Source organism: Geotrypetes seraphini, chromosome 10 (assembly GCF_902459505.1).
Source record: "Geotrypetes seraphini chromosome 10, aGeoSer1.1, whole genome shotgun sequence".
In the NCBI taxonomy this organism is placed as follows: Eukaryota; Metazoa; Chordata; class Amphibia; order Gymnophiona; family Dermophiidae; genus Geotrypetes; species Geotrypetes seraphini.
The window spans coordinates 58,088,146-58,100,914 of NC_047093.1; the positions used below are offsets into that span (position 1 = coordinate 58,088,146).

Consider the following 12,769-nt stretch of genomic DNA (forward strand, 5'->3'; position numbering starts at 1 on the left):
GGAGGATAATGGTGTCACTAAACCAGGGGTGGGCAACTCCGGTCCTTGAGGGCTGGAATCCAGTTGGGTTTTCAGTATTTCCCCAATGAATATGCATTGAAAGCAGTGCATGCAAATAGATCTCATGCATATTCATTGGGGAAATCCTGAAAACCTGACTGGATTCTGGCCCTCGAAGACTGGAGTTGCCCACCCCTGCACTAAACTAGGGGTAGGCAATTCCGGTCCTCGAGATCCCGAGCCAGGTCAGGTTTTCAGGATATCCACACTAAATATGCATGAGATAGATTTTCATCTCAAGGAGGCAGTGCATGCAAATCCATCTCATACATATTCATGGTGGATATTCTGAAAACCTGACCTGGCTCCAGCTCTCAAGGACCGGAATTGCCTACCCCTGCACTGCTCAATAAAACTTATAAACAGAGTATGGCTTTAGTGACATCATTATCCCCCAGATGTCTCTGCTTTTTGCTACACCTGCCCATCATGGCATGAGCTTTCCCCCCTTGTTCATTTGCAGTTTGTATTTTGATAAGGGCTTATTAGGGTGCTGAGGCTGTAGCTCTAAGCACTACGTCACACTCTCCTAAACAGCATAAAAACAGCAATGAGGGAACTCACCAGGTTCTCAATGGAGCTCTGAAATTCACTGATCTTCTTTAAAGTCTCTTTATCCCTTTTCACTTCATTTATGTACATAGCTAGATCCTATGGAGGAAGACAAGTAAGTAGCAAAATCCAGTTCACACTACTGTGCCAGGAAACAATGCTAAAATTTAAAGTTTTCCATAGACCCTTAGAACAAAAAATATTCCCATCAATTACACACAAGAACCAGGCACTTACTGAGACAGAGGGTGGAGCAAGTGACTCTCCCTCAAAAATGCCTTCAACTACCCACACCATGAAGTAAGCATCCTTGGCACACAGTGTGGCAGCATCGTGCTGCTCTGTAGAAATCAAATAAAACAGGTCTTTGACATGAATAATTATTAAACAGAAACCCTCAGGAGCAGCAAAATCCTTCTTTTCATGTGTACCAGGAAAATGGTTTCTCCATTAACTGTAAAAACATACAAAAACACAGCAAGCGCTTAGAGCAAAATTCACCTATGTGCATTCATATGCCTTCCCCTTTCGTGTGAAGTAATTATGGACTCTGTAGGGGTACTTCTTATAAAATTAGGTTGCATCTAAAAGTATATACGCTGCAAGTAAATGTACAGAATGAGTGGAGCAGTGATTTGCATTTTATAAAGTACATGTGTATGTAAACACTTAAGTCTGCTTACAACATAGACATAACATAACAAATCTTTATTTATATACCCGAAAGCCTTTCAGTTCGAGGCGGTTTACAGGAAAAATGGCTGAGGAGAATCAGTGAGCTACAGTAATGGAGAAAGGACTGAAAATTGTATAGAGGGAGGTTAAGAAGAGTTTTTATAAGGAGGGAGATAAATAAATAGGTAAGGATGTTCATAGTCTTAAAGCAACAATGTGGAATAGAGTGTCAATGGGTTGGGAGTCTTTTCATGGGAAATTTAAGGTGGGTCATCCTGTTTGGGGAAGAGGAGCATTTTTAGGAGCTTACTGAAGTGCACATAAGAGGTTGATGTTCTGACCAGTTGGCTCCATTCGGGATCTTTGGAGGCTGCTTGGTAGGGTAGGAGTCTATTGATGAATCTCTTTTGGGAGCATCCTTTGATTGAGGAGAAGCCAAACATTGATTGAGGAGAAGCCGAACAATGATTGAGATTGAGAGGATCGTTCAGGTCTGGCAAATATAAACTGATTGGTGAGGTAGTTGGGCGGCAGACCGTACAGAGCTTTGTAGAAGAGACATCCGAATTTGAAAAGTACTCAGCGCTCAATTTTCAGCCAACGAGGTTTTTGGTAGAAAGGTGAGATGTGATTGAATTTTTTCAGGTTGAATATGAGCCTTACTGCGGTATTTACAAGTAGGTGTAAAGGGATGGGATTTGATATACTGTCTTTCTGTGGTTACAATCAAACTGGTTTACATATTATGCAGCAACATGCCTGATATGTGGTGGAAATAAATTTGATCATGTTTTGCCACTATTGAAAAAACTTCATGGCTGCCTGTACATTCTTGCATCGTTTTCAAAGCCCCTGTACTAGTTTTCAGATCCATCAAAAAATCCATCAAAAAATTCCCTGGTATTTGGCACAGGTGATGAAATTATATCAGCCATCCAAGTCTCTGAGATCTGAGGGATGCGACTATGTACAAATGAATTCTTTCATGTTCACGAGAACATCAGTAATCTCAATAGCAGGGGTATCTCTATGGAATAATCTGAAGGGATCCTTGAGATTACTTATTGATATGCAAAAACTCAAGAAAGTACTTAAAACAACCTTGTTTATGGAAGCCTTCGCTGAGTAATCATGTAGTATGAGAAACTTGGAAATGTACTGTCTGATTACGTACTTGTCATGTTATATTTATTTATGATTGTATTTTGTAAACCGCTTAGGTCTAAGCAGGTGAGAAATGTTTTAAATAAATAAAATAAATAAATAAATGTACAGTGATACCTTGGATTACGAGCATAATCCGTTCCAGGAGCATGCTCGTAATCCAAAATGCTCGTTTATCAAAGCGAGTTTCCCCATAGGAAATAATGGAAACTCGCTTTGATACGTTCCCACCCCCCGAGGCCAGCGGCACTGCTCTATCCCCCCCCCCACGAGAACCAGCATTGCTCCCACCGAAGGCCCCCCCTGCGATATGGCACCCTCCCCCCCGCGATTGGGCACCCCCCCCGCCACGATTGGGCACCCCCGCCGCGATTGGGCACCCCCTGCCGCTTTTTAATGTCATCTGGGCACCGGCATGTCCTGTGCGTTGGTGTCGGTGCCCGAAGATCGGCCTCCTCTTCTTGCTGAGCCTTGAGCATCTGCGCATGCTCAAGGCCTGCGAGTTCACGTCCACTGGAGGGATTAAGGTAGGTCACTCTGTCCCTCTGTTGATATTCCCCCCCCAACCCTGAAAGCAAAACTAGCAAGGGGTACCAGGCTGTGAGGCAGCTTCGGGAAAATAGATGTTTATGTTTCTATAATGACTAACAAAAACGTTTACGATGCTGTTTCATAACAAATGTTTATGTACCTGTTGTGGTACTTCAGCACCACTAGAAGCGCAGGAAATCCCCACGGAACAAAACAAAGTGGGAAGGTCGAGATGTTCCAGTCGAGGTCTTTATTGTCAGTAACATAAAAACATCCAGCGACTCAAGGATCAAACTCAGTAAAGCCCTCTGCAACAGTGAACCAGAACATGTAATTACACTGTTTTATTGAGAGCCAATCTAAATCTTCTTTATAAGAGAGGCAACGTTTTTTCAAAATTAAAACATAACCGTTTGGTTTTTAAACAACAAATTTCAAGACTCCTGAGGAAGGTACCCCGAGTACCGAAACGCCAGCAGTGTTGCATCGCCAAATGTTTTTATGTTAATAAAGTTCCCTACTGGAACATCTCGACTTTCCCACTTTGTTTTGTTGACCTGTTTTGATATTTAATAATAATAATAATTTATTCTTATATACCGCCAAACCATCAATTCAAAGCGGTTCACAACACGAAGAAGCTGGACAAACGGTGAATTACATACATGAGTATCAAATGTTTCTCAGAAAATTCAAATTGCAATTAAGTCACATATTTATCAACACATTGATTGTTTACAGGTTTATATTTCTAGAATGAATGCTCTTGCCACACGTGACTAATACAGAACTTGAAACAACCTAGCCTGGACATTTTAATTACAATTCATATAAACTTTCCAAAAAGCCGCTCTATGGGGTCCTTTAAGCTGCAGCAAGCACTAGCTTACCAAAGGAGGTACTCTGGTGTCCAATGCTAAGTTTTAGATTTTATTTTATCATGGGGGGGAAGTGTGTGTAGAGAGAATGGGTATCTCTGCGCTAATCAGTTGGAACAGCTATAGTACCACATGCTAACTGATTAGCATAGGAATAGTATATAAGCCCTTATTGCCTACAAAATAGGTCTCAGTAAGTGCTCACACACTAAATATTTTTAAATGGCTACTCTTTAATGGTTCCAAGTTCTTTAGGTATAAAGGTATTTTCTGATTGATATAACTGGCAAATGTCCCAATAGTTGCAAACTAATTTTGAAATTTATTATAGTTAGATAGTTTACGCCAGCACTTCTCCTTCTCTCCACCCACACCCCCCGCTCGTTCCCACTCCTGCCCCACCGCAAGTGCCTTCACTGCACCCCCTCCCCCCACCATACCTCTAGTTCTCCAACCTGCTGCTCACACCAGCCTCGGCACTTCCCTCTGATGTTACTTCCGGGTCCCGTAACTAGGAAGTGATGTCAGAGGTAAAGCTAACGCCAGCAGCAAGTTGGAGAAGTTAAACAGCTATGGGGGAGGGAAGGAGCGCAAACGCAGCAGAGGGGGAGCCGGGGGGGGGGGGAAGTGGAGAAGAAGGTAAAGGGGCACCATTGCCCCAGGAACCTCCCACCCATGCATGGCCATTCATTGAAAAGATGGAAAATCAGCCATTTCACTGTTGTGGTAAAAAATGGTCTCAGTACACAGGAAAAACTACTTTCTACCACAGCTTATAACATAAACATGTCTTTGTAGAATAGGCATCCTGCTGCCCTATTAACCTTGGCGCCCTGTTATAAAATTATTCTCAATATAAATAATCAGACTATTAATAATATGAAAAGTGGAGTAGCCTAGAGCAGTGGTTCCCAACCCTGTCATGGAGGACCTCTCAGGCCATTCGGGTTTTCAGGCTAGCCCTAATGAATATGCATGGAACAGATTTGCATGCCTGTCACTTCCATTATACACAAATCTCTCTCATGCTAGCCTGAAAACCCGATTGGCCTGGTGGTCCTCCAGGACAAGGTTGGGAACCACTGGCCTAGAGATTAAGGCACTGGGTTTAGAAGCAGGAGCAAGTCACTTCACTCTATGTTGCCTCAGGTACAAACATAGGACTAGATCAGGGATCTCAAAGTCCCTCCTTGAGGGCTGCAATCTAGTCGCATGCATATAGATCTCATGCATATTCATTGGGGAAATCCTGAAAACCCGACTGGATTGTGGCCCTCAAGGAGGGACTTTGAGACTCCTGGACTAGATTCACTAATGTGTGTTCATGCTATTTAACACATGCGATTAACACTGGTCCCATTATTTTTATTGGTGTCCTTTTACAAAGAACTTAAGAATAGCCAATAGTCCATCTGGCACAGTATCCCAGTTCCACATTGGCCAATCCAGGTCACAAATACCTGGTAGAAATCCAAATAGTAGCAAAATTCCATGTTACCAATCCCAGGGCAAGCAGTGGCTTCCTCATGTCAGTCTCAATAACAGACTATGGACTTTTTCTCCAAGAATTTGTCTCGCTGTTGTCACATCTTCTGGCAATGAGTTCCAGAACTTAGCTATTTTTTGAGTGAAAAAATATTTCATCCTAATAACTTGCATTAATCACAATAACGCATGCTATATACAAATTGATACTCATTAATGCATAAATGCCCATTAAAATCCCTTCCCCTTAGATTTAAGTTCTTTGGGGGTCTGTGAAAAAAATAACTTTTCACTCTCACAGGATCTCACTTGCTGGAGGGAGAGATTTTGGTTCACCGATATGCAGGAAGGACATTAGTCTGCAACAGGCTACAAGAAGTAACTAATCCTCTCCCTGCTTTTCCCCAAGTTTCCAGAGGAGCTTTAAAATTTGGACTTGTCTTATTATTTTATTTATAACTCACTTTTAATTTTAAAAATCTGCCAGCTTGTTCACAAAATATTGCTGCATTAAGTCCTTCACATAATTTGTGAATGGACCCATAATCTGGTGCCAAAACTGGCTGTCATACAAGGAGAATGTGGAGTGTTCTCAAAACATTTTATCACTATTAAGTGTCAAGGCATGAATGAGCTCTGCATGAAGAAGGACACGGTACTACTTGAAAGGATCCAGAGAAGAGCGACTAAAATGGTTAATGGGATGGAGGAGTTGCCGTACAGTGAGAGATTGGAGAAGCTGGGCCTCTTCCCCCTTGAAAAAAGGAGACTGCGAGGGGACATGATCGAAACATTCAAAATACTGAAGGGAATAGACTTAGTAGAGAAAGACAGACTGTTCACCCTCTCTAAGGTAGGGAGAATGAGAGGACACTCTCTAAAGTTGAAAGGGGATAGATTCCACACAAATGTAAGGAAATTCTTCTTCACCCAGAGAGTAGGAGAAAACTGGAACACTCTTCCAGAGTCTGCTATAGGGGAAAACACCCTTCAGGGATTCAAGACAAAGTTGGACAAGTTCATGCTAAACTGGTGAGACTGGACTCATTTGGAGCACTGGTCTTGACCTAGGGGCCACCGCGTGAGCAGACTGCTGGGCAGGATGGACCACTGGTCTGACCCAGCAGCGGCAATTCTTATGTTCTTATGATAACTTCTGCAGTTTTTCTTCTGAACAGCAGTAGCCTATTGGGGGAAAATCATTGGAGACTCAGGACCTAGGTAAAGATATGGAACTTGAATTTTGTATGGGTCCAATGATTTCTACCTGAGATCCATATTCTAAACTTTACCCTTTTTTTCAGGCATTTGCCCTCTAGTGATGTTTACTGAATCAAATTACTATCATACAGCTGGACTGTTGTAATGGCAAAATTCTTGATGTAATCACAATTAATTTACTCAGAGGTCTTGGAACAAAAAATGCATGACTACATTTAGAGGCTGACCAAATTTTGGTTTCGATGCCGAAACAGGCCTGAAATCTGAATTCAACCTTGTTTTGATATTGGCAGAAAATACCGGTGCATTTTCAGCTGAAACTGAAACTTTTTCCATTATATCCTGTGGCTCACCCCTTTCTCTCCAACCCACTCCCAAAAATTGAGGAGCTCCCACCTTCCTTCCTTTCTCCATCCATCCCCCCACAAAGAGAAGAAGCTCCCCTCCTAGACCCACCACTGCTGCCCCTTTCCCCAGGCCTACCTTAAAGCCCTGGTGGTCTAGTGGCTAGTTGCAGCAGGAGCAATCTCTAATCACTCTTACCCATGCTGTCTCCATAATCAAAATGGCTACCACAACTTTCAGTCATGATTGGCCTAAAGGTTAATGTGAAGGGGATGGGACATAAGGCTGAAAGTTTGTCCACGCTTGCACTGGCCCTGGGTATTAGGCACCCTTGTAGAGCCTTCAGCCTTGTGCCTCCCACTAGTTAATTTATAGTTTCTCTCTCCTTGAGATTTTGATAATTATACTCAACAATCATGATCTACCCAAACACAACTTCTCCCAGAACAATCCTATAAACATATATAACTGCTCATCATACTTTTCAATATTAAACATATATACAATATATATGACTAATGACTATTTATTTAGGTAAATAAGCATTTTGAAAATTGCCCACCTTCTGCAGTTTAAAGAAAGTGTTAACATTTTTTTTAGATAGTATAGTTATCAAGACCTGTTGGTTTGCTTTGACTACCTAGTTTTCCTAATGCTTACACCGCCTTCCAAGTTACCATATCCCCAATCTATCTAGCTCATCATTTTGAATTTCCAGGCACAACTTGTACACGTAGCGCTTACTTGTTCGTTTTTCCATCCATGAAGGGCTGTATCTACAAGAGATTCCTTGATAGAACATTATCATTCCAAGCAGGCAAATGGAATAAATGTTTAACCAACTTTATTTCAAACGCACTTTCCTATAAAACCTAACTCTTTGATAAATTTCTCTGCCTTGATGTATCTTTAAAATACTTTCAGATAAATTTGATTAATCTTAACATGCTAATGTAATTTTGAATTTTTTATTGCAATATCGCTGTCTGTACTGTGTACAGTCTCTTTCTCTGTAAACCGCTCTGAACTGTTTGTGGTATTGCGATATATAAAAATAAAGTTATTATTATTATTGTTAATAATTGGATCTACAACAAACAACACGTGTTAATATAGGTTAGTAAATCTAGTCCTGAGTTTGATAAATTATTTTATTAATTATTTATTTTAAGTTAGTTCATGTCTTTTCATTGGTAGCTCAAGGCAACGTAGATTCAGGTACGGAGGTACTTCCCTGTCTCTAGGTGAAATGACTTGCCCAAAGTCACCAGCGGGATTTGAACCCTTGCTTCCCAGTCCACTTCTCTAGCCAGTAGGTTACTCCATGTGAGAGGATGCTCTTGCTTTTATATATTTAATTATAATGGTTTGCGGGAATGGAGTTTTGTTCCACCAATTACTAAACTCTCTCTCCCTAAGTAGCTGTGCTTTGGTTTTTCAGTCCATCCTGTAACTAAGGTAGCTGTATTAGGTGATCTTTTTCATACCTGCATGGCCTCCAGGGCTTCCTTCAACTGCTGCTTCTCTGGTCGATCAGTAGAATGACTCAAGAGTTCCTGAAAGTATCCAAATCAGAATCTTCAGTGCAAACAGTTCAAGATGCAGTGACTCTGTTACAAAGAATTACTGCAGGATATCTGAGCAAAGAACCATGAGGCAAGCCAGAGCCAAGGGGCCATACACACCATGCTGCTAACGCAGACATAGCATCATAATTCAATTCTGATTTCATAAGATCACAGCAATTGAAGGGCGTGGGCAGATTACTCCCCCTTTACACAACCAGGACCTCAGGTCTCAGAGATGGGATACAGTTAGAGAAGTAGGGTAAAGCCCATCTGCTTGAAGAAATAGCAGTCAGAGCCCAGGAAAAAAGTCCAGAGGAAGGGAATTTTCTGAGACCTTAGGCAGGAAAATGTCAGGAGGCAGACAGCCCCAGTCAGAGGGAGAGGAGAAGAAAAGCTGTGCTAACCTCCCAAACCCTAGAAACTTAAGTTGAAACAGAACAGTATAAATTCCATATTTGAGAAATCTACTAGCCCAAAATCCCATGAGATAGAATGTTATAAAAAAAAAATCCTACTTGAAAAAGTCAGAACCAGGACTTTGAGAAGAGGGCAATAATCAGAATACTGTACTGTAAACCTTGGAGGATGGGGAAACAGGCTTAAGGCAGACACAGATCATGTGGAGGAGTGGTATAGGCAGGCCCTAGTAGGGTAACCAGATATCCAGGAAAACCAGGACATGTCCTCTTTTTAGAGGACTGTCCGGGTATCCAGATGGATTTTCAAAACTCGGCAGTTTATCCGGGTTTTGAGCTGGGGGCCATGTCTGGAGGGCCTCCGAGCATGCACGAATGCAAAGCAATGACATCACATGCGTGCATGTGACATCATCGCATCGCATCCACGCATGCTCGGAGGCCCTTCAGACGTGGCCCGGACTTGGGGAAGGAGATGTGGTTTGTGTGGGGGTTGGGCTGTGGTTGAATGAGGTGGGGCTGGGGGCAGAATGGGCAGAGCCACATGTCTTCTTTTTTTTTCTTGAACAAATCTGGTAACCCTAGTATTTAATTCCTGCAACCAACAAAGACTGAGAATGGCTATAACATCCTCCTAGGGCAGGGGTGTCAAAGTCCCTCCTTGAGGGCCGCAATCCAGTCGGGTTTTCAGGATTTCCCCAATGAATATGCATGAGATCTATTAGCATACAATGAAAGCAGTGCATGCAAATAGATCTCATGCATATTCATTGGGGAAATCCTGAAAACCCGACTGGATTGCGGCCCTCAAGAAGGGACTTTGACACCCCTGTCCTAGGGAGAAGGAAAGAGGCACAGCTCAGAAACTACTAGATTTACAAGGCAACCAAAAAGAGCATTCTCAGGGTAGAAAGAAGCTTCAGAGGAAAGGAATGGGACTTGATATACCACCTTTCTGTGGTTACAATCAAAGCAGTTTACTTATTATATACAGGTACATATTTTGTATTGGGGGCAGAGGATTTTGTACTCTAGGTAATAGACTTGCCCAGAGTCCTCAGGAGCTGCAATGGGAATCAAACCCAGTTCCCCAGTTTTTCAGGCAGCTACACTAATCTCTAGGCTACTCCTGCCAAGTAGAGACTTGTTCTGAACCAGAAGTCCTAAGAATGACTGCGGAGACAGGACTGAAGGACAAAGGACAGTTGGTGTTTTTGAAGAAAAGCTCTGAGTATTTGATTATTGCTCAGTTTGGCAGTGATCATGTGGAGGTCAGGGCCAAAGAAACTGAGTGGTGGGCCTTCCCCTCCCCAGTGCATCCTAGGATGCACCAGGGAGGGCCTAAGGCTCTGATTGGCCCAGGTTGTGTAATGCCCCTCCACGGAGCATCCCAGGATGCACCAGGGAGGGGAAGGCCCGCCATTTTGAAGAGGCGAGCCTACTGGCCAGAGGGAGTAGGCATCCCTTCAGCCAGCCATCATTAACAAGGTAAGGGGGAGGGGGGAGGGTCGTCGGAGGTATGGGGATGTCAGGTGTTGGTGGGGGGTTGTACTGCGGCGGGATTGAGCATCTATCATTGCCAGGGTGGGGTGTCGTGGGGAGTGTTGCTGCTGGTGGGGGGTAACAGTGTCGGGTGATTGTGCAACATGGCAGGAGAGAGTGGGCATCTCTCCTGCCAATCATCAATTTGGGATTATTTTATTTTTTAAATTTGCATGTGTGTGTGTGTTGGGGGGGGGGGGTCTGAGCTGTCAAACCTTACTTTCCTGTCAGTGCCTAAGCCAATCAGCACTCAGGCACTGATCAGAAAGTAAGGCAACAACAGCTCAGGCCTGTCAGCAAATGTGGCACAATGAGGTAAAAGAATCACTCGGAAATTATAGAGAATCGCTCAGAGTGATCATTATAATATTAATGACCTCGTTGTACCATATTTGTATGGCAGTATCGGAGACTGCTAGAAAATTCAGAAAAGGCCTCGGTAAGCCGTTTTGATAATCTGCTGCTAAAATACATGTACGCTAAACCAGCTGGAACCGGTTTAGCGAGCACGTTAAAGGCAGATTTTAGTTTTGAGAAGGTGCCCCTGAATGTGGAAAGTGCCTTTAATGTTACCACTTGATTTGCTCCTCTTCAGCTACAAAGTGGAACTGTGGAAATGAACTTTTAACATTTAAGCACCTTCTAACTGGAAATGATGAAGGATGCATGGATTAGGTGAGAAAGTATTTAAAGACAACTGACAGAGGCTGATGAAAGAAAAGGCTGGGTAATGTGGACACCATCCTGATATAGAAAGATACTAAACTGAATGAACTTCTTGGATCTTAGTGGGGAACTTTGAGAGAGCTGCCATATCTTGTACTAGGAACTTAACATGATTAAAGATTTAAAACACAGTGCTAAAGTCTGCAATTTCAAGTGTCTCTCTCTAGGAGCCTGCCTTATAGTTAAAGAGAAAGTAATCACAGTTTCTGACTAGTGAGGCCATCCCTCTTTAGCCACCAGAAGATGTGCATGCAGGTCTTGGACACTCAACCCACCAGCAGAGGGCGACAATATACTGTTTGTGCCTCATCAACTGCGAGTGCAGAACAACAGAACTTAAAGCTGACACGGACCTTAGATTGCATTCATTAACCACATTAATAATTTCATTATTTCCATTTGTTCTGTCATTTAGGAAGAGGCTGCCAGGATTTTTATTTCTTTGTAGAGGATTAGTTTCTCTTTCCTTCTGGCTTCTCCTCTGTGATGCCATTGATTAGTTAGAGACCATGGAAAATAGCTGTTAAAAAGCTTCCTGAAGGTATACAAAAATAGATATATTGCAACATTAAGGTAAAAAAATAGATATGCTGGTATTAGATAAAAATAGATATGCTGATATTAAGGTAAAAAAAAAATAGATATGCTGCAATATTACGACTATTTTTCCACCTGTGAACAAAGTTTGGACAGAATTGCCATATATGCGTGTATTTATATAATATGCTTTTAGCAAATTTATGCAATGTGATTTGTGTGCTACTGGGGTTAATGTGTGCAGTGTGTTTCTGCCTTCGAGTGGTATCATCAGCTACTTATTGCTGAAACAAGATCCCTGACGCAGCTCCGGCGAAACACAGACGTTCCCTGTCGGGTCTTGTGCTAATGGCATTTGTTTAGCACGAAGTTGAGCCTGTGTTGGATCCAGGCTTTTGGGGATATTGGCAGCGCTTTACAAAAGCTAAGTGTTTGTGGCTTTTTGGCATTTTTTGTCTTTGATTGTGCTCTGTTGATGTGAACTGTGCTTTTGTGATACATCGAGTCTTTCCCTGCAAGTGGTAAAACGGCTCTTTATACCATTTGATTGGAAGAAGAAATGGCTGATTGTCTGAATATCATTTAAAAAAGTGGAGTTTTTTTTAACCCATGAAGCCCACTTGAGGTTTTTTATCTTCTTTTTCTTTTTTTATTGATGCGTGATAGTGTGTGATTGGCCCTTCTATAAATTCTTCCTCTTCCATGCATTGAATAAATAGTGTGTTGTGTGAGTGCAGGGGGGGCTTTTGGAAATTAGTGATTATAGAGCATGTATAGTGTTAGTCTATGATTTAACCTACTTTGCTGCTATTTTGGTAGTGTTAATGTAGAACCCCTTCTTTTAAGAGGACATAGATGTCTAGTTTGCCTATATAAAACTGACATAAAATGGATGCTTGACATTTCACATAGGCATTCTGATGTACAATTACTCCTCTGTATTACTAATCACACTGCTTAAGTTCTTGGCAGGACCATAGATCACCACGCTCTGACTGTAAATTGGCAGTGGTACAGCCTGTAGTGCTGTGACTGTGTACTGGTAGTGCTAAAGGTGGTTGTGCTGTGA

The 12,769-nt window shown here is 42.3% G+C and overlaps 1 protein-coding gene across 2 annotated transcripts in view; it reads right to left on the bottom strand.

Moving 5' to 3' along the window:
- The window catches only part of VAV2 (vav guanine nucleotide exchange factor 2), a 337,587-nt gene that overhangs the window by 44,773 nt on the left and 280,045 nt on the right, over positions 1 to 12,769 (bottom strand). For both annotated transcript variants that reach the window (XM_033962034.1, XM_033962033.1), the window contains exons 11-12: positions 8,399 to 8,467; positions 625 to 711 (exon numbers count right to left, since the gene is read on the bottom strand). In XM_033962034.1, the coding sequence (XP_033817925.1) occupies positions 625 to 711; positions 8,399 to 8,467 (156 nt within the window). The remainder of the gene's footprint in view (positions 1 to 624; positions 712 to 8,398; positions 8,468 to 12,769) is intronic.